General features: G+C 35.1%; 1 protein-coding gene across 50 annotated transcripts; it reads right to left on the bottom strand.

The window, feature by feature from the left end:
* On the bottom strand, window positions 1-27,405 carry Tm1 (tropomyosin 1). Of its 50 annotated transcripts, none has more exons than XM_088191976.1 (10): window positions 27,367-27,405; window positions 21,745-21,898; window positions 21,535-21,660; window positions 9,376-9,509; window positions 8,005-8,122; window positions 6,436-6,506; window positions 6,247-6,322; window positions 5,321-5,383; window positions 4,004-4,073; window positions 1-320 (listed from the first exon to the last, which is right to left on the bottom strand). In XM_088191976.1, the coding sequence occupies exons 2-10, from the start codon at window positions 21,856-21,858 to the stop codon at window positions 235-237; spliced, it is 858 nt and encodes a 285-aa protein (XP_088048102.1). In that variant the 5' UTR covers window positions 21,859-21,898; window positions 27,367-27,405; the 3' UTR covers window positions 1-234. The 50 variants fall into 50 exon arrangements, with proteins under 50 accessions (XP_088048102.1, XP_088048099.1, XP_088048101.1 ...); XM_088191973.1 differs by lacking the exon at window positions 5,321-5,383 and adding an exon at window positions 6,061-6,123; XM_088191975.1 differs by lacking the exon at window positions 6,436-6,506 and adding an exon at window positions 7,505-7,575.

Raw genomic sequence — 27,405 nt, forward strand, 5'->3', positions numbered from 1 at the left:
TAAATAGATAGAAATATATTCTGAAATTATTCTTTGTATTTCACATATTGAAGGTATTGTTAAAAATAAATATTAAATATGTATGTCTTAAATTATTTATAAAATGAGTCGCGTTCTTAGTTTGATGGTAAAAATTTGATATCTTCATAACGGCGCTCGATGGAATTTTTAATACTTTTAATAAGGCACGTAAGATTATCAAATAATTTAAACTCGGGAGCCGAAAGGAGGCATTTATTCCTTGAGGATGAGCTCCACGAAGGCGTTGTCCAAGTCGTCTCCGATATCCTTGTACTTTTCTTTCTCGGCGACGAGCTCGTCTGCAATGAAATTATTACCGTATAAACACACCGCTCGATCCCAAAGTGTCCAGTAATTGATGAACATGATGAAGAAGAATGATTAAGCGACAGATGTAAGAAAATAAAAGCAAAAGATCTTACGTGTTACAAGTTATTAAAAGAAGCGGAAGACCGACGTGATGTGGCAAATAAAAAAATAGCAGTCATAAGCAGCGGGTGTTTCGATTTTATTTTTTAAAGCATTATTTTATGTAAAAAAGTACAAAAAAGCGGTGTTATGTCTAATGGTTATTGTTAATCCGTTAAATGCCGCATAGGTCGTAGAGCGCACAGTCCAAGTCATCTCCAACTTCACGGTAAATCTCCTTTTCGTAGATGACGTCGTCTGCAACGATTTCATTAAACGATAGTGACACCAGTTTGTTATTAAAGCAGCCGGTTAATTAAGCTCAGATATTTATGTATGTAAATATTGGGTAGTGATATCCAGACTATTGATAACAAAATAAAATATACAATAAACCAACATTATATGAACTAGACTGAACACTATTAAGGATAGTATAAATAATGAAGAAAAATAAAAATAATAATTTATATTGCAAAATTTATAAATAATATTAAAAAGTAATAAATAATACAATATTTACAACATTACAATATGTCCGCATTAATAATGAGCAAATATTTTTAAAATGTTATTGTAAAACAAGCTTTACGTAAAATAGCACAGATGAAAAATCCATATGATTCACTTTCAAAGTAACGTTTTACTTTTCGAGACAAATATTTTATCATACTTTATTTTTCAAATCTTATGGATTTCGCAAGATTTAAAGCTTAAATAAGACATTTAAAGCTAAGCGTGTTAATTTTATGAAGCTGGCGCTTCTGCTGGTGGAGCTGCTTCTGGCGCAGGTGCTGGTTCAGCCGCGGGAGCGGCGGCAGGAGCGGGCGCATCGGCGGCGGGAGCAGGAGCAGCTTCGGCAGCCGGTGCTGCGTCAGCTGTGGGAGGAGCAACACCTTCTGCGGGTGGTGCTGCACCTTCCGCAGGCGGAGCGACGCCATCAGCAGATGGTGCCGCACCTTCTGCTGGTGGTGCGCCCCCTTCTACTGGCGGTGCAGCTCCTTCGGATGGAGGTGCAGCTCCATCAGCCGGAGGCGCAGCCCCTTCTACGGGTACTGCGCCTTCGACTGCTGGAGCCGCACCATCCACAGGAACGGCGCCCTCCACTGGAGGAGCAGCGCCTTCAGCGGGGGGAGCGGCTCCATCGACAGGTGGCACTGCACCATCCGCAGGCGGAACGGCTCCGTCAGCGGGCGGTGCTGCACCATCTACGGGCGGCGCAGCTCCTTCGACAGGAGGTACCACTCCGTCCGCAGGTGGTGCAGCTGCGTCAGTCGGAGGGACTTCGGCAGGAGCAGCTTCGGGAACCACTTCGACAGGTGGCGCTTCAACGACGGGAGGAGGCGGGGGAGGATTAGCGGCAAGGTAAATGGCCTTCTGTTTTTCTGTGAGATCCACTCCCGGGATAAGATCGATGAACGCATCGTCCAGGTCATCCCCGATGTCATTGTAGCGTTCCTTCTCTCCAATCAGTTCGTCTGCAAATGCAGCAATGCATGCAATGCATAAGCGTTTAATTTCCGAGTCCACTAACAAATATCTATCCAATAACTTGCACGGAATTAATCAGTAATGTGCAATCATTTTTATTTATATAAAATTAAAAGCAAATTGTTTGAGAAGTAACATATCTTTGTATGTGGAGTGTATATTGATGTTAATGTTTGCATAATGGGAATCGTGCATATATGCATACACTATAATAGTGTAAACTTCCAAGACAAGTAAAACCCATGCAAACTTATCAATCTTTCTAAATCCTGAAAAATAAGATCATAGATCTTAGAAATTCCACTTGAACAGGGATGACCATATGAATACGTTGAGCAATCGAGGTAATCGTTACAGATGGGCGCCAGCTATAAATTTCGTTAAAATAAGTGTACTCACATGCCCGGTTAAACAACAATGCGTGCACATTGGACCGTTATCGTTCCAACGTTCTTTTATGTAGTAGTCTGATTATTTATTAAAAAAAACACTACTTACCTTTATTGTTAATAGATATCAAATTTTTATTTTATTTTAATGGGTGAGAATGGAAAAACAAAAATAAAAACAAACAGAAATAAATAAAAATATTATAATATATTTTTTTTATATATATATATAAACACACATTAATTAGGAGTTTCTACATCAATGGTTTTTTAGAATGATTCTCTAGTAAATATATTAAAAAATGTGATGCAACAAATTAAAAAAATCAAATGCACTTTCTTCTAGTCTAGAAAAATAGTGTTGTAACAAAATGTCATTAATACTAAGATATAAATATGATTTGGATAGAAGTTATCTTTGAAAAAAATACGAGACAAAATGATAATAAATGCTTTGAAAATATATTTAAATTTGTCTTTTTTTAACAACATAAATCAACAATTGCAATATAAAAAATAAGTATTTAATCATACACATATATAGGTGAAAATTTACAATATGGTCAGTTGCATTATCTTTCAATAAAGAAGTAAATATATTTGCACGTTATAACTGAACGATTTACGTAAAATATTTATTATCTTATAAATAAATATGCATCTTTTTAATTAATAAAATCGCGCTCCTCATTGAGAAGAAAATAATAATAAATATTTATCGCAATCGTAGAAAGCTCAAAAAACGAAAAATAAAAATGCAACTATAAAAAAAGAAAAAAAAACATCTTCAAGCCGTATAAAAAATACATTCATGCTTCTAACACTTAAGTGCATCATTACATATTATATATACTCATAAGGAATGTTATTATTATTCATATCATACATAACGCCTATACAATTTAATACGTCGGAATCAAACTAAAATATGTAAACATACATATAAAAAAAACTGTCAATCGATTATGCCGACTTATAATTATGGCGAGATCTCAACTAGATAGATGAGACAATACTTTAAAATATATATAACCGTTTGGAATGAGTTGTGCATATAAAATTATTATTTGTGTAAATATATAATATATATTTATTCCTCCTTCCATGAATTGTAAATTGTGCACAAGATTTTACTGCTATGACTAATCTTCGAGGGATTCATCTCGACGCTTTGACTTAATCGTCGAATACTCATTAAGTAAATGAATCATTTAATCATAATAAAATATATAAATGTATAAAGGCTCGGTAGGAAGAATAATAATTAAATAATCGAGAGCGTGCGCGATTGCAATTTTCACATATTTTGAATGTCATGAAGGGTGGCTTCCATTTCTTCCTGGAGCAATTTGTTCTTTTCGCGCTCTGATGTGATTTCGTCTGAAATTGTTTTACATCGATGAGGTTAAAAAGCAAACACGACACGGGCAAACAACATATAAATTAAAATCAAACACTAATAATAATTAAAAAAAAACTAAACAATCATGCAAACCTCAAAAAATAAATTAGTTGAAAAACTGCACTTTAAAAATTAGCAGAGAAAAATATACATAAGTAGCTGTGTAAAATATGAAAATAATGGATGTGAACATGATTTTATATTTGAAAATAATCTAATTTAAAATTCATATAGAAATTTGCAACTATTATCAAAATTAATCTTTGTTTAAATGAAAATTTTAAGATATTACCTTCGAGCCTGTCGACTTCCTTTTGCAATTTCTGGACAGAACGTTCTGCGAATTCAGCACGGGCTTCAGCCTAGACATAATAAATCAGCATTAACAAAATAATTCAGTCTGTAGATTGAAAAAAATAATATTATTTTGTTATAATATGGAGACTTAGTTTAAAAAAAGTAAGAAAACGTTACGTTTGATATTATTCTTTAGTGTGTAATTGAAAGCGTTATAATTAGTATAAAAATCACATTTATTAAAAACACTCATTACTTCCTAGAATACCTTAACATACTCTGCCCCATCACCGTGTGTGAAATCACTAAAGAATACTATAAAACTATTTTGTTTTTAAAATAAATAAACGAAGAAATGATCTATACAATAAACAGACCAAAGCGAGTAATGATAGTAACTTAAAAACGGCTGCAGAATCGTTCAGATGACGCTTATAAAAAGTAAAAGTATACGTTATCATCAAGTGTTGCAAAGAAGTGCACGTTATATTTGATTCGCGGTAATATACAGAGACTGCCTGGAGGCGGTAAAAGCTGTGCAACTTAACTAATTACGAGCTATAGAGAAAATTAGAACGATTTAATGAGAATCCGAGAATAATTATGAAAATTTACTTGAATTACATTGACTTGTTATAACAAAATGTGATAAGTATGATCTGAATTATATGTAAAAATAGTCTGCTAAGCTGCCTTTTATTAAATAATGCTATTTATAATAATATTAAACTCGAAACAATGACAATTCCTAAAACTTATATTTTGTGAATTATTAGAATCAGACAACATAAAAATCATGATCTAGATTAGCTATAATCTACCTAAAATTTAAAATCCCAGTTCAGGAAATTTATTCTGCCAATAAAAAGCTTAGTGCGTTACAACAGGGTAATAACCAACACCTAGAATAGTATTGTAACAACACCAGATGTAAGGTAAAATAGCTTCAATGAGATCGAACCAGTTGTTATTATTATTAATTTTAATTATAAATAAAAAATGATTCTATAGCGAGTAGCAAATCCAGTACTATTAGGTTATCAGCCTTATTATGGTACATTTTGCATTTTACATAGGTATTTATTATTAATAAATATATAATATAATACAAATAAAAGATGATTAAAGTTAAGCAGATAGTGTTACACATAAAATATATTTTTTATGAAATAAAACCAAGAGTATTCTTTTAATTGTACTATATCTCGAGAATAATAAACAGTTTAATCCTCCTGACCGTCTCTGATACACATATAAGGCGTATAGATATAATTTATATTAATAAGATTTACAGTTAATTTGGTACACTTACATTATTTAGCTTATCATTAATCATATGGACTTTATCTTCTGCGTGCTCACGAGTGGCTGTCGCCTGGGATTACACCACACCAAATCAAACATACAAACAAAAACAAAAAAGAGGCAAAATTTGCCAGGTATTATATAGCTCCACATGCGCCAAATCATACAAAGGCGTAGAACAAAAATAAAAATAAATAAACAATCCAAGCGTTTCGATCGTCGAGCACCTAGGCAAATCGTGACAACTTCGTTTAATAGCACATCAATGCTAAACGATCGGAACATTATCGACGCTATCATCTGTGTTTTCGAAGGAAAGTAAACCACCTGAAATAAAACACGGACCGAGTAGAGGGAGGGCTAATAAAAGCGTCTGCAGCCCGAGGGTACGTAATCATTAAACAAAACTCGCTCTGTTCTGTCACGAATGCAACGCCGTGATTCTTATTACCTCTTTCAGCTGATTATCCAAAATTTTGACTTGTCCTTCGAACGTTTCCTCTCTCCGAGTCGCCTAGAGTTAACACAACAGCGAGCACATTTTAATATTAAATTAGTCAACATCGTAAACACTATCAAACGACGCTTTAAATTGTGATAAAGCGTTAATTATTATATAATCTTTTTTAGAATTTAAAACAGAGGTATCAATCAAGACAGTTAGTAACGAACGTCATGTTCGATAACAGGCTATTATAATGCAGAAAAACACACTGCTGCAATTCACATCGATCTTTTTTAACAGACCTCCTTTAGACGGGCAGTGAGGGTCTTGATTTGATTTTTATATTCCTCCTCACGCTGGTTGGCCTACATCCATCATAATAAATAAAGTTACACTAATTGTCGAAAATACGACGACTCGATACGTTTATAAAGTAATATAGATGATAGTTTCATTGTAATTTCTAAATAATAAGAAAATATTATTACCTTTTCCTCTGACACTTCAAGAGACTTAAGGTTATTGCCGACAACTCTGAGCTCTTCTTCAAGCTCTACAATTTTTCTGCAATACAAAACCGAATGATTAGCGATGTCAAAGTTTCGAAGGTTTAAAAATATATCATCAAAGTGTCAAACAAAGCTTCTACTAAGCATGCACTCTAAAAGCTTACATACCCTTCAGAATGTTCCGCGCGCTCTTCTGCTCTTTCTAAATCTTGTTCCATCATGACAAGTTTGCGAGCAACCTATTTCGATTAACAGCAACACACAAAGAATATAAAATATCGTGCAAAACAACATATTTAAACTAAGAATGGAATAGTAAGCAATGCAAAAGGCTCAAATATCGTTCACCCTTTATAATTAAAAATAATCAAGACTAAATTATGAGATTTAATTAATATAAAACAATCGTAAACATACGTAGGTTCAGTCAATTGCAAGGGTAAATCAATCCTTTTGATATGACGTTAACACTCCGAGCATCGAATGTTGCTTATGATATAATTATACGAAATGCCGAAACAGATACATTATTCAAGATGTGCTCTCGATGTGTTAACGATATATCTATATTCATAGACCTTCGTAAATGTTTAAGAATGTATAGAATGCATTTAAAGGGTTAAGATAAAGTGAACTTTTGCAAGCTTTAAATTTATAACTACAGTCAGTCCTCTATTTCCAGAGATTCAAAATATATTTCTGGGAAAGCTTTGTTGAAAAATATCAATCTGATTATGTAATGGTTTCCGCCATTATTAAATCAAAATGTTAGTAGAGGACTTTCTGCGCACACATGCCTTTTTACACACACGCAAAAATGAATATAGTTTAATTGCAAGATACAAACACCGGTGGGTGTTTGCAAATTGACCTTTTATTACAAAATTATCGCCATAAACATCCACACATTTTAGTGCGGCGGCAACCATCCATTTTTACGTGTACAGCATAGGAAATATAAAAAATAATAAATATTATGGTGTGAAAAAATCACACAATTTCATGCAACTGGAAAACTGCCACTATAAAACCTGAAAATTCTATTAAAATTACTACAAAAAAATGGTTATAAACTTTGGGGGAAAAAAATTAAAAAAAAATATATGTATGTGTGTAGCTATTTTGGATAAAAATATATATATAATACAAAAAAGCTAAAAAGTAGAAATGGTGTTCAAACGGAATCAAAGCGACACAACATCATACACTTAAGTATCTTTTAATTTTTGACACATACGATTCACCAGCATCGGCACGCTCTTCAGCACGCTCCAAATCAGCTTCAACCATAGCAAGCTTACGTGCGACCTGTTCCATTACATCACATTTTAGTTTTTGATATACAAACATGAATTATAAATAAATTACGAATTTAAATTAACATTCCAGATCATCAAAAATAATAATAATCAAAATAATAATAATCAAAATAATAATAATAATAATAATAGAAATCATACAACACGACACACGGTTAGTACTTTTGGGGCAAATTAGCTTTAAGAATTCATCTTATTCGGAATGTGTGATCATTTCAATAGCAACAAGGACAGTTAAACTTTTTATAATTTAATTTTTTGAATGATTGACTATAAACGATTGCTCAGAGCATGTTGTTAAACAGCACACAAGAATGTTATGAAGGTGTGGAGTATTTTTTTTTTTTTTTTTTTTAAATAAATATGTATGAACACCAACGAAAATGAGCAACAAACACAACGGGAATTGCTAATTGACCTCATCGTATTTTTTGTCAGCTTCCTCAGCCATGAATCGGGCTTCCTTCAGTTGATTTTCCAAGGCGTCCATACGCTCCTCATCAGCCAGGGACCTGTTTTCCAGGATTTTGCGGGCACTAACCAAAAAGAAATCATTTCGAAACGATTCAATATACATCTCTAATAAAACAACATAATCACGTTGAAACAAAATAAAGCGACTGCCAACAGGTACTCGGCGCTGGAAATGAATTACTAGCAATTATCGTAATACTAACAATGAGCGCGACTTCATTGTTTGACTTGAAAAACAAGTCAATCAATGAATCGCGTTATGTACGCCGGATATAAACAGCTTCTCAGATTTATATTAAAAATTCAAGGAGCAGTCGATCCGAGCGGGGTGGAAAATAAGTGGGGTTAGTCACCTCTTCGTATTTTTTATCAGACTCCTCGGCGATCAATTTGGCTTGTGATAACTGCGCTTCGAGAATAGCCACCCTGTCGTCCTCCATATTTGTTTTATTTTCGAGGGCTTTCCGTATTCTGAACGAGGTGTTTGGTTAGCCACACGACACGAACAAGAATATTAGTATTAATCGGGAGGCATCATCATCACACATGAAAGACAAACAAATCGATATCGTGAGATAGGGACAATGTTAAATGTAAATTTGTTTATATTAGAGGCACTTATTCGGTTCACGAGCAGCTTTTTAAATTAAGGTAAGAACAAAAATATTGATATTTTACGCTGATTTCTATCGGAATATCAAATAAGTACCATTTTAGGAAAGATTTGTATGGACATAAGCTTTCAACAATAAAATCTTGTAAAATAATTTTACTAAAATACATTTATAAAAAAAATATAATTGGTAAGCAAAAGTCTATAATTTTTTTCTTATTTTAAAATAAATAATTAGATCTTTGGATTTTTTAAATAGCATTCTTGTTAGGCAAAGTATTTTTTTCTTTGAAAGAAACAACATTGAACATTAATTATTTAAGTAATCTAAAAGCAAAGACGACATTGTCTTCTACGAATATTGAACGACAATTAAAGTATCTTTAATATAAATAATATTAAAAAAAAAACATTTTATGCTTATGGTCAGTGTGACAGCTCATGAAATGATGCTGTAGAACATTAAATTGACAAACTGTTTGATATTAAAAAAAAAATATTCCACAATCCTAATAAATATTACTTTAAGACGAGGAATAAAATGATTTAACAGTATCATTTAGTTTACTAAATGTAGACAATAGTGACTATGCATTGTAAGTTTTGGTGTATAGAAACGCGTTTTTGCTTTTAAACCCCTTCTTGTTTTACTATAATATATAATGAAGATGAATCATAAGCATATAAAGACAAGATGTATACCGTTCCGATTCATCGGCGGCTTGACTAGCTTCGGCAAGCTTGGCGGTGGCTGTTGCAAGACGTTCCTCGGAACGTTCCAAGTCCTCCTCCAAAAGTTGGATACGACGGTTGAGGGCAGCTACTTCGGATTCAGCCTAGAAGAAAATAATATTTATTAATACGAGAAAGCAACAATATAAGAACCTAACTACTAGTTTACGTAATCAGCGAACATCTGATAAAAAAAATCGCTTCAAATAGTGAATCATTTTTATCGGTACTTAAAAGCATTTAAATATATCGTTACTATAGATCAATGTTTGGTACAATAGGTACATTATAAGATAATATACATATTACACAAATATCCAATGTGCAGAAATGATAGTTATTATGGAGATTTAATTAATAAAGCACATAATATTTATCGTACAATGCTTGATAAGAGAATCAACTCGACTTAATTTTTACGATTAGATGTAATATAATAACTTATATTATATCATTTAGCTTTTTTAAATGAAATTATTAGGTAGTAGCAATTGCAACATATACAAAATGGTAGAAGTCCACAAATGGGCCGTCACAGACAAATAGTCGATTCAGTTAAAAAATCACAATGGTTATTGTTTACATAGACAAACCCCAGCAATCCAGGTCAAATGATGTGTCATTTACAAAAGAGCAAAACTAATTTCGAAATACATGCATACGCACAATTTGTGTTTAATCGAATTTTTTAGCTGTGATGCATAGTCGAGATACGATATTTACTTAATTCGACATTTTTTAAACATAGACAATGACTCATCGAGCCATCGGAAATTTAATTTTGAAATTTGCCCTACTTGCGAATTAAATTTTTAACGTCACACGTTTAATAATAAAAAATCCGCGCGCTAAACTATTTTTTATAATTCCATTTCGAAATCGTCAATATTAACGATAATTAAAAATTCCCCTCCTCCCACTTTCGCAATATAATTATTATCCGAGCATGGCAGCCCCGATTTTGATCCAATTTTAGCTCTTCCCTCGCAAGTGGTTATTTAACGAACGAGAAGAATGAACCAATTTGCTCCATGAGCGACTCGCGCGCGTAGCACACGTACGAAATACCATCGCACATACTAGAGTCGCGCTATGGCAAAAACGACCATCAGACAGGTTATCGGCCCGGTCGAGTGCTTTCGGGTGTATATTGTAGAAATAATCGTGATACTTGTCAAGCATACAAGCTTCAGCAGACGCAATCCTGAACTTCAATAACAGGGATGTCCAAATTTAGAAAATTAAACCTCACTCTATTTCATATCCTGCGATTTAACACTTCCTTTGGATATTACTCATTCAAGATGATCGTATTTAGAAATTATAATAGGAGCGATGTTCTCGCAGAAATATAAAAAAATCGACGAATCCAATTAACGCGTAACAATCGATTCTAATATTACCAGATATAAATCAAATACAAAATAGCTTCAATTTGTCTACAGAATACATTATTTTATTCCCATGTTTATGGGACGCATCAGATCTAGCCACGCCCACCTCATTTTCCCATCAACGTTTATTTTGATTTCCCGTTTTAAAATACGCCTTCTATATCACTAACAAAAATCGACTTTTTACTATAAATTATATGACATTCTTTCAGAGAACCTAAGAAATTCACTTCCATGTAAAACAAATCATAAAATCCTATCAATATTCCATTTGTCATAAATGCATCGAACATACGATGATGACTTTCGATTGATTATCTATTATTCGTGGCCTTATGAGTAAATTGGCTAATTCTATAACGCCACTTGACACCTCTAAAAATATCAGATAATCCTAGAATTTACTCCATTTTCATTAAAAGCAACTGCGAAATGTGTAATTCCGAAAACTATCAGAAAATGATTCGATGAAGAAAACCTAAGGAAAAAGAACAACAGATCCCTGAAAAGTTTTTCAGGTAAACATATAATTAAAATTATAGGTTCTATCAATAGCACGATGAGTTTTATACGAGCATAAAATCACTGAGTCGTCAGCGAATAGTTACTATATCGTTTATGTATGATTAAGTTAGGAAGTCGTAAATATTGTAAATAGCAAGGGTCCTACAATTGAACCTTAGGGGTCTAGATTTGACGTTTTGACGTCTAAAAACGAGTTAATAATGTAACTAGTTACTAGAAAATTTGATTAATATATAAGCACGGTCAAAATATTTAACCCTTTTAGTGCCAAGCGAAATTAGGCGGTGTATGCTAAAAATACCAAACATAAATGATTTAATAAATATATTTTTGAAAATTATCATTTTTTTATGTGTACTACTATTTATAATAGGAACAAAATAAGTACCAAAAAAAATATTTCATAATTTTACAAAGACAAAGGAGCGGACACCCGCGTCCTAGCGGCACTCAAACGGTTAACAATGTCAAATCCTTCTCGAGATATGTGATACAACTCGATGTAATTGAGTTGTATAATATTCTGTACAGTAAAATTTCTAGCTGCGCAAAATGTTCGTAGTTGGTTTAAATAAAAAACCTACAATATCTCGTAATCAAATTAGACATTAAAACAGTAGTATTTTATAATTAGAAGCTAAGTTTTACGAAAGAGGCATTATACAGTTAAAAAAATGTTTTTTTTTTTTTATAAATAAATTTCACATTATTTTACGATGAGTGCGATTTAACAGGGGATTGTTTGAAGAAATATGTGCATTAAAATAAATACTTATTCCTTAAAACGAATTATTTATGCATTTATGTAAGATGAATCTTTGATTTTTTTCTTTGAAAAAAGATTCGTTGCATAGTTATTCATGGGGTGTTTGCACCTAATCTCATTTAAGCACAAACAATTCATTTTATGGAACAATTATTTTAAGTATTGCCCATTTAAATTGTCCTCTTATACGTTGCACCTGAATCGTGATATTACGTACGTGTAAGAAATACTAATTCGGATACGTTATAATGGAATCCAAAAGATAAGCATTAACCAACAATTCCTAAATTTTTCAAAACTATCAGGAATTCCGCCACATAATTTAGTTTTAAGATATGGAGTTCTAATTATGCTACCTTATATCGTGAATCAAACTAGATTATGCAATAACGTTAAAAATATAAATTTTAACTGGCTGCGCTAAAATCTAAAATAACAATACTTTTAACTTAAAAAAAACAATAAAACGATAAATGAATATCGGGACGTAAATTTTAGTACCAATATTACTTTACTTTCGACAACACAACGAGAAAAGCTGTTTATGATAAAGCAATACAAAAGTACTGATATACAATGAAAATAATGTGCATTAATTAGAATAGTTCTTTTAAATCACTGAGTACCAGCGGGTATTTCCGCTATTACATGAAAAAGCGGAATTACGTATCATTTACTACAGTCTTTTCGGATTACCACTTTTTTCGATACTGCTTTTACTCAATTAACAGCAAAAAACACTGCACTTCTCATTCATTTCATCAGGTTGTTTCACTTATATTAAAATAATATGCGGCCTACACTCATTAATCCCAGTTGGAGTTCCTCATGAAGTTAACTAGGACCGTTTCTCTTAATTGCATATACGAATGATACGCTGACGGCATATTAACAAGTGCTACATTAAATTTCAGAAAAAATATAAAGCGTGAACAAATTTTGCCACCGCATCTTCAGGGTGAACAGGGTAGTAATATATAATTAATCGAGAGTTAAATACTTTTTTGTACACCTCGATTTGATTAAATTTAATACATATTTCGTTCTTAAGAGCCCACTGCCACAAGTTACTTCAATGCGTCACTAAGTAATACATAGTATATAAAAAAAGTGATACGATACACAGTTGACATTAAATAAATCGGAAGATGCCGCAATCATGATCCGGAACACGCATCTTTCAGTAGTTTGAAACGCGAATAACTGACAGATCGAGTATCTTGGAAGATATTTCGCAGACGTCGTTTCGACTATAAAGAACTTCCCTTGCTTTCAACGTGATTTCGAGATCTTAAGTTTCAGAAGCCCGTGCTCACAAATAATCTAAATCACTATGTAGCGAAAAAGTCCGCAACAGATCGAATGCATCTCAACAATTTTAAGTCAACGGCATACACAAGAAAATGCTTGCTCGGTGTGGAGTAACACTAATTTTTCTAAACTCATGCAAAATAAAGCCATAAAAAGAGTGCACCTTTTAATAACTAATCACACTATGAAACCACAATTATCGGCTAATCGCAAAGTAGTATCGAAGACCGCGATGAAAATAAGTATGTTTGTGAATTGAATCATCAAGCTCATTCTGAAGAGCAATATCAGTGCATGCTCGGCATGCGTCCGAATTACGGCCAACCGTTAATCCGCTTTTTAGACGATTCGCAATGCGTACGAACGGCGCCGACAAAACACCGCGCGTATAAAGTTTCGGCGCAGGCCTTGGCGGTGACGTCAGCGCAAAGCGAAAAAGAACGCGCGTGCAAGCGAATCTCCATTCATCGCCCACCTCGGATCGCGTTTCCGCTCGCACGGGAGGAAAATAAAAATGGCCGAATAAAAGAGAAAAAAACAAAAGAATCGCCGGCGCCGGCCGGACGCACTCGTGGGAAAACCGCCGGCGAAAGGGAGAGGCTCGATTGTTCGGCGCGCGTGTGTGCAATCCGAGGAAATAATATTAATTATCAGATTGATCGCGGAGATGGCCGTTAAGATGGACGCCGCCGTGACACCTGTCGGCCGAAAGGACGCTGGCTGCGCGGTGTAAAGAGAGAAGAGGTGTGGCCCTTACTTCTTCGCGCCGCATAATCTCCACCTGCAGCCGCTTGTTCATCTCCTCGCAGTCGTCCTTGTACTTCTCCATCTCCTCTTTGGTCTGGCGCATCTTGCTCTTGAGCACGTCCAGAATGGTACCTTGCTGCACCTTGGACGTCATGTTGACGGCGTTGAGCGTTGACGCGAACGAACCGCAACGAGAGACGACCGCCGGCGAACTGACACCCACCAAAATGGCCGACACCAGCCGATGCGACCTCTCGCGACAGTGAACGAAAGCCTTATCGGCCGGAGCGCCGGGGCGAAATCGAAAGGGCGCGGACGTCCGATCGGATAGGGGGCGCCGCATGCAGGGGAATCCGCCCCGATAGGCCTATTTTTTGCACGAGACGTCGCAGATGACGTTTGTGCAACGTTGCATGCGCGCGCAGCCGAATTCGGTAGTCGAACCGAACGACAGTCACGCGCGACCAAACGGATAGACAATAGATAGCTCGATTCGGACAGGACGCACGCATCATTGGCCACTCGGCGAAGGGCGGTGGCTGTGCGTTTTCAATAAACCAAAATAATTCGAAACATTTTTTTTATATTTTCGCATGACGCATGTCTAAGGATGTGAGGCGCGGTTGACGCGCGGATTCCGCCGGTTGACGATGTCTGCGTTCGGCTCGGGGTCGATGGTTTTCAAACTGTTCCGCAAAGTGGACGAAAATCAGCTGTGCATCTTTCTCGATGAACATAAAATCTAATAAAACTACTTTTAACTTGCGATCCAAGAATTATACTCAATTAAGAAATCATAAGTAAAAAAGAGGTATTTTGGCTACACCCCCATAATTTATTCAATTCAAGACGCGTATATACAATATTATTATCATCATCACTGAGTTTTATATTTTGAATTACTAGTATAGTATATAATGTATGTTAACCTTTCTTTATAATTTAAAAAAATCGTGTTATCTGGCGATGTACACTCAATGCAACTACATATAAAAATTATTTATTTGAGAAATAATATTTAAAAATTTTAAAAACATCTAAACGTAAACAGCCCCCTCGTTCGAACCAAAAAATCTGACTGGCAACACTCATATTGATACCCGATTATGTTTTGAAAATATTTATTTTTCTTACTTCTGATAATACGTAAGTGTATCGTGGAGGAATACCTAAAATATAAACATTTTATTCGACATATTCATAGCGATATTAAAATTAAAATATGATATGTACACTCGGTGTACATCACAATAAAATAAATGTTATGAAAGTTACTTCAGCTTTTTTAATATTTCTATGTCATCGAGATTAATAGTATTTAAATAAATGATATGCATTTTTCTGGCCAAATTTCAGGGGAGGCAAATGCCCCACCTGCTACATTAAACCAAATAATTTCGCTTATAAATGGTTACCCGACAGACATACTCTCATTTTCTTCGATTCGTCTCTACTGAAATTGCCGATTGAATCAGATCATAGGCTTTCAAGCAAGTAAGATTAAGGGCAAAGCGAATATACTCGCGCAGTATTATATTTTCAAGACAAAGAACTCGTCCATTTTTCACCAAGTAGTACCTGAAGACGAGAAGTGCGTAGTTTATGACAATTTTAGATTGAAAAATCTTTTAAAATAAGTTAAGAGCAACGTGCTGAATTTATTTTAGAAAATATTCTAGGAATACAAACAAATTTACTCTGATACATTTAAAAGGTACATGTTAAATCGTTTAAAACCTACAAAACTTATACACAAGTACTTCGAATGGAACGGAAGCTATGCAACCAGCCCTTTTCTAATGCCGAAATAATTAAGCAGTGTATTGAAACAGCTGTAAACACAATATGTTCAGAGAAAAATGATTTGTCTGCAAATATAATGCCTCGTATAAAACTGAAGTATTTTTGGTTTGCTGTTTTCTAATAAAACTTGGCCAATTACTAGAATAGAATACGCGTCAGGTGTTGATTAGCGATAATATATAACCAAGCTGTTTCTGAGTAGTATAAGATAACGAAAAGCACTGTAGATACGCTATTAGTAGATACATATTATTGAGTCGGATTGGTTATATCTATATTGACATAGTAAACGACAAACTTTTAATATTTATAGTTACAATAATTCGTCCAGATTGTGTTCATAATAATTATTTTTTAATATTCCTGCCTCATTCTGTAGCATTTTTCAAAATCTGCATTCGTTAACAGCGATTTTAATAGTATTATATTTACATAGCTCATATTTAAAATATTTCATGCTATTATTAAATGGACATAAAATATGTTACTTTAAAAGGGAAAACAGCTTTATAAGAAAGTAAAATTGAAAAATCTATTATATTATGTATATACATACTATATCTAGTTTTTTCCTACCTCACGTATGACTGATTTTTATAAATAGGGTTAAAACTAGGCCGACGATATGCCTATACGGAAATCTACTTTTTTTACCAACTAATGACGGTTTTTATTGAACGTAGCGTGTAGATTATAAATACTTAGTATTCCGCTGCGGTACTGCATATATTTACTCTTGCAATAAATTATACAAGTAAACTTCCTTCAAAAACGAAGACAGTCAACCGACGCCTTCCGTCGTATTAGATAAATATACATAAACTAAGAAATCGATTAATATTAAATTGATATGAAAATCCAGCCAATAACGAATTTGGTATTAAGCTGTCAAAGTATGACCAAGATTTTCCATGTGGAACAATCAGTCCATATTAGAGCCGTTGGCGATTTTTGCATCTGGCGTCGATTTCGCAACTCTAGCATTAGTTCGGGACATATGGTGCGGCGGTATATAGAGCCATATAGAGCGCGCTAACGAGCGCGAGGACGACAGACGAAAGCATACACAACAGAGCGCAGAAATATGGACATCCGTCCCATGCGTACGGCGCACGTATGCGGAATGCAGCCGGAGATCAGACTAGATGTGATCAATTAATAGAAACATAGGGTTACCACATACGATGTATATTCATAAAAAATAAGTATGTGGGGATCGGACGAGTTCCGAAAACCCTGGGACAGATACGGTAATGGACCGAATTGCATACATTACAATTGTAGCACCGGTAATTGCGAATCTCTTAATTCATTTATTTTGTTGCGTTTACATCAAACTGTACAATAATAATATCTGTGGCCAAAATATTTGTAACGAGCGATAATAACTTACATATTTAATATGTATAATATGTATACTGCGAAGGATTACCTAAAATATTAACATTTTATTTGATATATTTTTAGTGATATTTACATAAGAAGACTGAACATCACAATAGAGGAAGTGTGAAATATGGTAGATAAAGAACTAGTGGTCTTAATACTAACTAATCCAGAAACATAACATTGATTATTTGTGAAGAATTCCACGTAAGTACACGAATGTTATTTTTTTCTCGCAATAGATCAGTTCAGAGCATAGGTTCTCGAAGTGGGCAATATCGCCCACCGATGGGCGATGGACAAATCTCGGTAGGCAGTGCTGATTTTGGGGGACTTCGGTGGGCGAGGATGTGCCATGGAGGGTGACGGAGAGTGGGCAAAAAATTTTTGTTCAAAAACGAATGTTTTTGGCATTTTATATTCATAATAAAGTAAATATTTTTTGAATAAAATTTAATGCATTTCAAGATTCCGTTGCAATCGTTTTTCCAGGTACTATATATTAGGCCCGAACCGCTAGGCAGTACTAAGTAGTAAATATTTAATATAAGCAACAAATATTAAATATAAGGGTACAGGTCGGGTTTATACCGGCCACTGCCGCGTTTGCACACATGCACTGAAACAATTGGCGTACAGTGTATGTGAGAAAACTAGTGCTTGTATTACTGGTTGACCTTTTTACCGGTAAAACGACAAAAAATAACCATCTGTAATTATTTTATCACGAATTAAGCATAGATACAGACATATTTTAACGAAAGTTCATTGACACAGTTTTTTTTAGTCACAGAATTTTAATTACAGCTTAAAGTTTGAATCAAAGAAAGAATGATATATTCCGAGGTTAATTATCTTCATAATTCTGATAAAATCAAATATGTATATGGGATAGTAAATAAAACAAATAAAGCTAAAATTATGGCGAAAATCTTAGATATAATTAAAATTGTATTTTCAAGGAATGAAGATGAAAATGATATTATTTTTGAAGAACTCAGATGAAGTAGAAATAGTCGAAAAACAACATCGGTGGAAAGGTTAGAATTAGGATTAAATTCCGAAAATAAAATAATAAACGAAAAAATGGATAAAACGAATGAAAGATATTAATGATATTATTCAGAGAGTGGTGTCATATTGGGAACTCGGAAAAATCAAAAGAAAATATTTGAATATTGCATTTCAACATCTGATGACTTGCCAACCAACAAGTGAGAGCGAGCATTTTCAACTACAGAGGTTTGCACAAAATTCAGGTCAAGCCTGAAAGATGAGAATGTTGACACAATTTGTTTTTTGAGAGCATATTTTAACCTTCATGTTTTACACCTTCCAAGACTCGCTTTTCGTTGTTTTATGTCTTCTAAGTTACCCTTTATCATTAATGTAACTTATAGTGGTCAGATATCATATATAGATATTTTCTTCATATTCGCAATTCGAGTTTTGTATGCAGAAAGCGGAACATATAACTGTAAAGGCTTTATATCAAGTTTATCAATGATTGTTATTTTTTCAAAAGTTTGCTTGTTTTTAACTATCATATTTTAAAAAATTAAAATTGATTAAAACATCCGTTTTTTATATACTGGTAAACCGGTAATGGAAAAATCATTCATCGTTTACTGGTAAATGAAATATGACGGTAAATTGTAAGCATTAGTGCAAACGAGGCACTGGCCTGTCACTAATCGCCCAGTACTAGTTTTTTAAAGGTGGGCGATGAAAAATATTGTCATTGAAAAGTGGGCATTGAGTCAATTAAGTTTGAGATTCCATGGTTTAGAGGAAGAAATAGCATGCTGCACTGCGTTAAACACTGGTAAATGGATCAGTATCTAAATATTGAGCTCTCTTTACTTCCTGCCGCTAAATAATTTGAAAACTCACGGAAATTCACTTCAGGTGGCTTTAGAAGAAGAAAAATAGGGATGAATAAACTTCCATATATTAAAAATGTGAATATTATAACTAGATGTGTCTTTCAACTATTTTTTAGTTTGAAAAGACATTCGATTGTGTTAAAGTAGATTTCTGCTATAATGAATTTTAAATCGGTGTTTAATTTTGTGGCAACCCTACCGCGTGGGTAGCGACGACAGCGCCGCCCAACGAGCCCCGACGGAAGCGTCGATGACAAACGTCAAAGGCGCGTGGCGCCGCGCAGGCGCACGACTGCGCGCGAACAAAAATAACGAAACCGAAATAGAGGTTATGGAGGAAAGAAAGAGAAGACCGCGGTTTGACGTTCGCGCGGAAACGTCACGCGGCCGTCAGCTGATCGGCCGCGCGTATAAATAGAAACGGGCCCCCGGGGGGCGCGGGCTAGTCGAATACGTTACCCGCTTGATCGCGGTGTCTTTGATGTTCTGCAGCTCGTTCTTGATGATAGAGAACTTCATGAGCGTGTCCGAGCTGAAGACGGAGGCGCCGAACGCGAAGCCCGGGTAGTCGGCACATCGGCGGCGGCGCCTCGTCTCTCGCTCGGCCACCAGCTCGGAGCGCTCGCTGGGACATCGCAGGCGCGCTAGCTCGGCGGTCTCGGCGTCGTTGTCGCTCGAGTCGGGCTCCGTCAGCGGCGGAGACTCGGGGGGCGGAGGGGGCGACGCGGACTCGGACGAGGCCTGCGATTGCCGCCTGTCGGGCCGCGGGTGGTGCTGGTGTCCGCGACGACGCGCACCTTGCCGTCCGCGGCGCGCTGCCTCCGCCATCTGCGGCCGGGCGCCCCCCGCCCCCTCCCCGCCTGCCCCCACTCCGCGGCCCGAAGACACCGGGAGGTTTCCTGCGACGACCGGGCGGACGAGCGAAGCCTCCCTCGGCCGAAGAAACTAAACGCCGGCGATCGAATGCCGATGAGCCCATATTTGGCAGCGACGCTTTCGGCCGGAGCGGAAATAGACGCGTCTAGCGTTGACGGCGAACCCGAGAACCGGCGCCCGCTTTTCCTCCGATTTTCATCGCCCCGGGGTTGCCAGTTGCGAACCCTTAACCACTTTCCTTACGTTATGGAACAAATCACGAGGGGATCGTGTCAAATTTACTTTTTTTGACAATCATTGTCTACAGTAGTAGGATTGCATGAGAAATAAGGGTCGGGGCGGGTAATGATATAATAATATCTTGAAACACTCGATGTTTATTAATGCATATAAATTAAAATAATTAAGGGGCGAAATACACAAAAGAAGGAAAATAAGTTAGCATTTTTTTTCAATATAAAGTGAAGACGTGTGTGCTATTTATAATGTATAATGAAATTTCAATTGTATTCCCAATTTTATCATATTTTAAAACTTGGTATTATTAGCCTTTAAAAATCTGAGCGGCTGTTCTGATGAACTTTCAAAAAAATTCTCGCTGCGGATACAAATTTCAAAACTTACTTGGCTACATCGGATATTGAAATTAAATTAAACTTTGAATAAGAAAATTCAATATACTTATTAACTATACATACTTTTTATAATCATAAAACGCACGGCATTTTCTTGAATGAAATTATCAGCATTTTTGAATAAAAAGGAACAGAATTTCTCGTTGCGCGGCCAAATACCCTACCAGTATTGGGCGATATATATGTTATATAACATAAAAAATACTACATATTGAGATAGAAATCCTAAAATGTATTTATCGATATTTCAAGGTCCAATTTTTAGTTGGCTCTTGCAATATAAAAATCCTGGCTTTGCATCCGATTTCCGATACACAAAATAATACAAATATCATTGTAAGATATACTTATCATTACTCCCATTGATTGATCAATATAAAAACTATAGTAATGATTTTAATTTCTATAAATTAGTTCAAAATATAAACAGGAGTAATGATAAGTATATCGAACGTATATCCGTATCGTGTGCTTTAGATCTAATAGTAGGAGCGTAAATCCAAACTTGTCATCTCTTTTTCAATTATGAATAATGATGGAATGGATAGCTCTCAAACTGACTGTATTAATGCAAATATCTTATAGAATATATTATTTTTTTCTGTATTAATCTTTTTAAATTTGGTGAGCTTAGTTTAAACCGTAGTCAGAGTCGATATAATAAGTTTAAAAATATCGGCAAATCAAAAAATTTAAAAATCCTAATAAAAATGGTTTTTAATTGTCATTTATACGGAATATAACGAGTTTCGAATACATGTACACTGTAATATCTAGCTATATAATTATAATAAACTTACGTTTTGCAAAGCTTTATCCTTCTCTTCCAATTTTGCGTTGACTTGCATGAGACCTTCCTGAGTCTGATCGAGGTCATTTTCAATGGATTGGATCTTCTTTTGCAGGGAACGGGCTTCTTCTTCAGCCTGAAATAGATCAATTCGATTCGTTAATAAACCGACAACTAAACATCAGATTATCAAAATTATAAGATAAAATTATTGTTGTACCTTCTCAGCGCGAAGGTTAGCGTCCTTGGCCTGCTGCTCGCACATGAGAGCACGGTCCATGGCGTTGTCCTTCTCCAGCTTCATCGCCTGCATCTTCTTCTTGATCGCGTCCATTTTGATAGGTTTTCTTTTGCTCTTTCGGTGAAAACTTTATCTGTAATAAAAACGAAACAGAAGAGTAATGAGAAACTGAACTATAGATAAGATAAGAAACCGAAACTAGCCGAGGTTTACCGAGAATACGAGTAGGAGGTCGCTCGAGGGGAAAAATCGCGACGCGGAAAGATATGTGTGCACTTTTTGCGCTCATCTTCAGTTAGAAACTGCAAAACGCGCTTGATTTACGACTTGTGCGTTCGCAATATTCAAATCTGCGCGTTTTCGCATTCTTTCTCCTCTGTGCATTGCTATATGTATTGCATTGCAGAAAGGCGACCGACCGTATTCTTGCATCTCAATCAGCAAGGATCGATTAGCTCGAGGTGTAGCTTTCGATTTGCATGCAAATTTCTCCTTCGAATGGAGACTATATTCAATTTATAAATGTGTAGGTGAAGTACTAAAATAAAATTTTAATAAACATAATAATGATATTAAAATTAAAATTGATAAGTATGTCAGCATAAAATATTGCGAATTACTTTGGTAAGCAAATTACATTTATTTATTTATTGTAAATCTTCCGTTATAACATGACAGACGTTAACATAATGCGTTACAACCAGGTAAACGCAATCAGCAAATAATGGGTAAGTATTGGAACACCAGACTAAAATCAAATTTATAAATCACTGCTATTTATTTTATAAACTATTATTACAGTCTACAATCAATATATGTCGCTGTTCACGAAGCTAGCTCAATTTTATTTTAATTATTCATCATGTTATTCATCTGTGAGATTAGGAAAATCTGTGATGATCGGTCGGAATAATAATAATATAATAATCACTAATTCTGATCTCCCATATGAACACTAGAGTTCATAACGAATTCGAAATCAGATTATTTTGTACAACTGTTTTATCGTGCTGGTGAATACAGAGGACAATTTAAATTAGCAATATACAAAATAATTGTTCCATAAAAAGAATTGTTTTCATAGATTAGATAACAGTCAACCCTTTATGAATAACTCTCTGCAACGAATCCTTTTTTGAAGAAAAAATCCTAAGAAGTACCGTACATAAATGCACAAACAATTCGTTTTACGGAACAAAATATTTATTTAAATGCACATACATATCTCTTAAAAAATCCCTGCTAAATAGCACGCAATACATAGCATGACAGTTAAAATTTGATTAAACACTTCAAAGATTACTATTAATGAAGACTAAAAAATCTCGCAATACGTTTTGATTGAAAAAATATCTATCACAATTTTTTATTAAAAAATACATATTTTATAATTTTTTATGTACGAAATGAAGAGGAAACGCCAAAATTTTGATACCTTTATAATCTTACAGATAAAAATCACGTATTATGCTTGGAAAAAAATCCTATTACATATTATAAATACCTTGGTGTTATAATTATTGCTGCTCCTATTCGACCATTTTGCTAATGAATTTTTAGCTATCAAATTACATATTTGGTGAAATTTATTTAAATTATAAAGCTTAGGAATCACTTCCGCACACGGGCGACATTAATTTTAATAAAAGTTGCTATAACGTAATATTTTGAAACTCTGGCAGCCCTGTACAGAACTAATGTTTTAAAAGTATAAATTTAATTGCCGTTAATATGTATATTTTTATCAAGCTCAACAAATAACATATTCCGTCGCGTGTGCGTCTTCATATTATTTATAATTAAATTATATACTATCTTTTTAGCGCGAACGCATCATGATTGAGATCTCGACCGTTCCTCATGAACGAGCATTTCAGATTAAAATTGCATTTCCGATTAGCTGATTAACGCTGAAAAGCGCTAAAACTGGGAGTAGCTAACTACGATCTTGCCATAAATAGATTCCGATTTCCCGTACTGATACTGCGCATGCGCTTATTACGATTATATTTAGGTTAAGAGGAAACGACTCCCGCTGCAATAATGACGTCGTTTACGCCGTCATTTCAGCGAGAAGCGAATAATGTGAGAATTAAGGGCGTCGAACAATATAAATCGTGTTCTCAAGCGCAAGGTCAACTGTCATAATATAAATGCCAAATGAACATTGGAAAGGTTCTGAATCGGAAACGAAGGCTGTCGCTTTCTTTCCTTGGCATGTTTTTTTCTGTCATAATGCGCAAAGATTCGGCCATTGTTCACAGGAACAAAATAAATGTAGTATGAAACCCACAAAAAGTGACAATTTTAAATTAATAAAAATAAAGATATTTTTTCAAATTAGCAACATATATTTTAAGATTCGGCTAATGTTCCCATAAACAACATATTATTAAATAATATGCCCTAAATCGCCCATTTCTTAAATTAATTAACATCAACTTTGAAGTATTTTTCAGCAACACGTGTTTTAATGTTGCCATAGAAGAAAAGTGAATAAATTATTGTAATTAAAAATTGTATTTATTTACACGCTCGTTTATGACAGCTGACCGTTTCAATAACGATTGCAACGTGTTCAATGGACGGTTCGGTGCATTTGTGTTTATAAAAATAAGAAAATATGCATTCTCTTGCATGCACTGAAAGAGGCTGAACCGAATATTAATAAATCTTGACTTGAAAATTGTTAGAAGACAGATTTTAAACATCTTATGCAATAAATTAATAGTAAAAATAAACACAGTATCACTAAGAAAACTTAAATAAAATCATTTGGCGGGCTGCATCACCATATTTTTGTATTAAGCTTAAGTGGTGATGGGCTGCATCAAATTTGTATTATGATTTACAGTACTAGGTCATAAAATGGCACAACTTCCTGAAAACTGATATGACTTGGAAGCTAAAAACAGGAACAGTGGTGCGAGCTATTGCTAATAAATTGAAGGCCGTGGGTTCAAAGCTTACCTGAATCTACGATTTTAAAATTTTTGGTTTGTCTAGAAGTAAATGAGCATTATAAATTATATTAAGTCCTAGCTTTTACTAATCTCATGGATAAATATTGAGTTAAGTGCTTAAAGAGTTAATGTTACTCATCTAAGTACTAGTACTATATATTGTACATGTGCATAGTAATAATAATAATACATTTTTAGACCATTTTCAAAGACATGAAGACAACCCACAAATGTCATCCTTAATGCATATAATTACTTGACATTACATTAGCAGGTATGTATACACAATTCAGTATGTATATCAATAATACCATTGCTGGTAAAATAATGAGTTTGGAACCAAGATATTATACTTAGTCATCGATGTTTTATTACTGTTTATTGTTTTGGATAAAAACTATTTTGAAGTGAGACCAAAAAACCCAAAGATCACAACGAAGCAAAATCAGCGCCCATCGGGTGTTGAAGTGGCTGTAATCAATCTCGTTGCAACACATTGCGAACGAGGTTGATTAATCGAAATCAGTTCGTACGTATTAAATTAGCTACATAAAAGGAGTTCTTTTGAAACGAGATCGCTGTTAAGAGCATGTGTGTGTGTGATACATCACATGTTTTCTCGCCTGTACCGTTACTAATTTTCGGCATTGGCTCTGATAATGTTCGACTAATCGTCGTGCTGTTTTTTGTCTGCTTCGCAACCTTCTAAAAGACATCGCGAAACCTTGGGACCCGACTGACCTCAATCGCTTGAGAGTTTGCAAACACCCTGCGGTCGTCGGACTGCGAAGAACAGGGAACAGTTTTTTTGCATTCCCTGCAAAGAATTCCACAGTGAGGTGAAGGTCGAGCGGTCGCAGAGCGAGTCCTTCGAAAGAAGATTTTATAAAGAAGCTCGAATCTTTCTGCCGGCCATATATGGATGTTCATTCGACTTTCTTCCAATGAAAACGAGAGTCGGCGCGAATCAATCGTGACATCCAAAAGGAACCTCATACATTGATATGATACAGAAATAGTTAAAAGAAATTATAAGACCGTCAATTACCTCTACCTCTCTATACTGCGGTGTGGTGACTGAATTTGAACTGATAGTAGCATAGTTAATAGAGGGAAAACGTGTGGGGGGGGGGTAGACAAAAACAAGTTATATTTTTGGAATATAGCATAATCTTAAAATAATATTTTTTAAAAATATTATTTGTGTTAAGGATAGCTCTACATTTATAAAGCAACTTATCTACCTTTTCAGATGATTGTTTTTTAATAAAGGGGAGTTGTTTTAGCATGCATTTAAATATATTTTTTGGCATGATTCAGCGTTGAAATATTCCAAATAGCCGCGCAATGCACCTAAACAAGCAAGCGAACGGCGCGGGTCGAAGAAATTTGAGTTTGAGGTCTGCGCCCGGAGAGTGCGTGCCTCCGTGAGATGTTTGGTGGAATGCAAATGCACAAACCGGTATTTTGTATCGTGTCGCCTCTAGAATAAATCGACAATGAAGACCTCTAAAGAGTGTGATACGAATCCCCAAAGAGAAATTGTGACGAGGTCGCCTCCTTGGTGACTTAACTATAACACAAAAAGTAGAAATGAGTCCTTATTAGGAGAACCTCTGAATGGCGCTGACCTCTTGAACCGTTCGAGTGGATTTCGAGTCAAGGTTTCCGAGAACAAAAAGGAAGTTTGAACGCATTAACCGCAATAGCCGTTTATGGAGAAAAAAATATAACATAAACGTCAAGTTGAGTCACATTGATGTTTGTTTACATATCATCATAGCGTTGCTTCACACGAACCGAAATATTATATCATAAAGATTACACACAAAACCGTGCGAACGTCTTTCTCGTGCGTAATCGCAATGCAATAATCGTGCGAATTAACGCAGAAATGTCGTCCAATTTATAACTTCGATCAACCTTGCTTATGATAATAATTGCGCGACTTTTTAAAGGTCGCCGGAGAACCTTTTCAGATTAAGGGCGGTCAGTTAACCTCACAAGTATGACGTCCGAGGCTACGGCGAAAGTATCGCGCTTATACCGTTTTTCGTAACGGCGGAATGCGGCTCCTGACTCACGATGCATCACCGTTTCGTAACTCTTTTGTTTGTACGAGAAGAATCGTTGTAAGAATTTTCGAATTTCCCGCCCCAGTAACATTATACTACTCGTCTATTGGCCACCGGCCAAAATGACGGGCGTAACGCAAAGTTCGAAAATAAACGCATGTATTTTAAGAATATACGTCGGGGAACGCGAGCTCGAGCACACACAAGTTTTTATTATATTAATAGATGATTAATCATATTAAAACATTTAACTTATACACAGAGAAACTATTTATTTAAAATATAGATCCTAAATAATAATAAACTCAAATTTAAACGGTTTTATTGATAATTACGATTTATATTAATTGTGCGTTAATTTTGAACAATGTTAATATTAACTATTATTAAATATTATTTATTTATTTATGTAAAATCGATGGTCACAATCTGTCGCGTTATATCCGTTTATCTGGCTGGTCGCTAAATCGCGTTTTTCGACCGCTGCCGAATTTCAATTTTCGACACGGGGGCCTTCAACGGCGCCGCAAGAAAAGTTTTTCGCAAGACTGCGGAGTACTTACGTGGAGAGCTCTGCTCTACGATGCTACCGGCCCGCGACT

The sequence above is a fragment of the Plectrocnemia conspersa genome, unplaced genomic scaffold (genome assembly GCF_051122295.1).
Source record: "Plectrocnemia conspersa isolate PC_06_02 unplaced genomic scaffold, ASM5112229v1 ptg000009l, whole genome shotgun sequence".
NCBI classification, from domain to species: Eukaryota; Metazoa; Arthropoda; class Insecta; order Trichoptera; family Polycentropodidae; genus Plectrocnemia; species Plectrocnemia conspersa.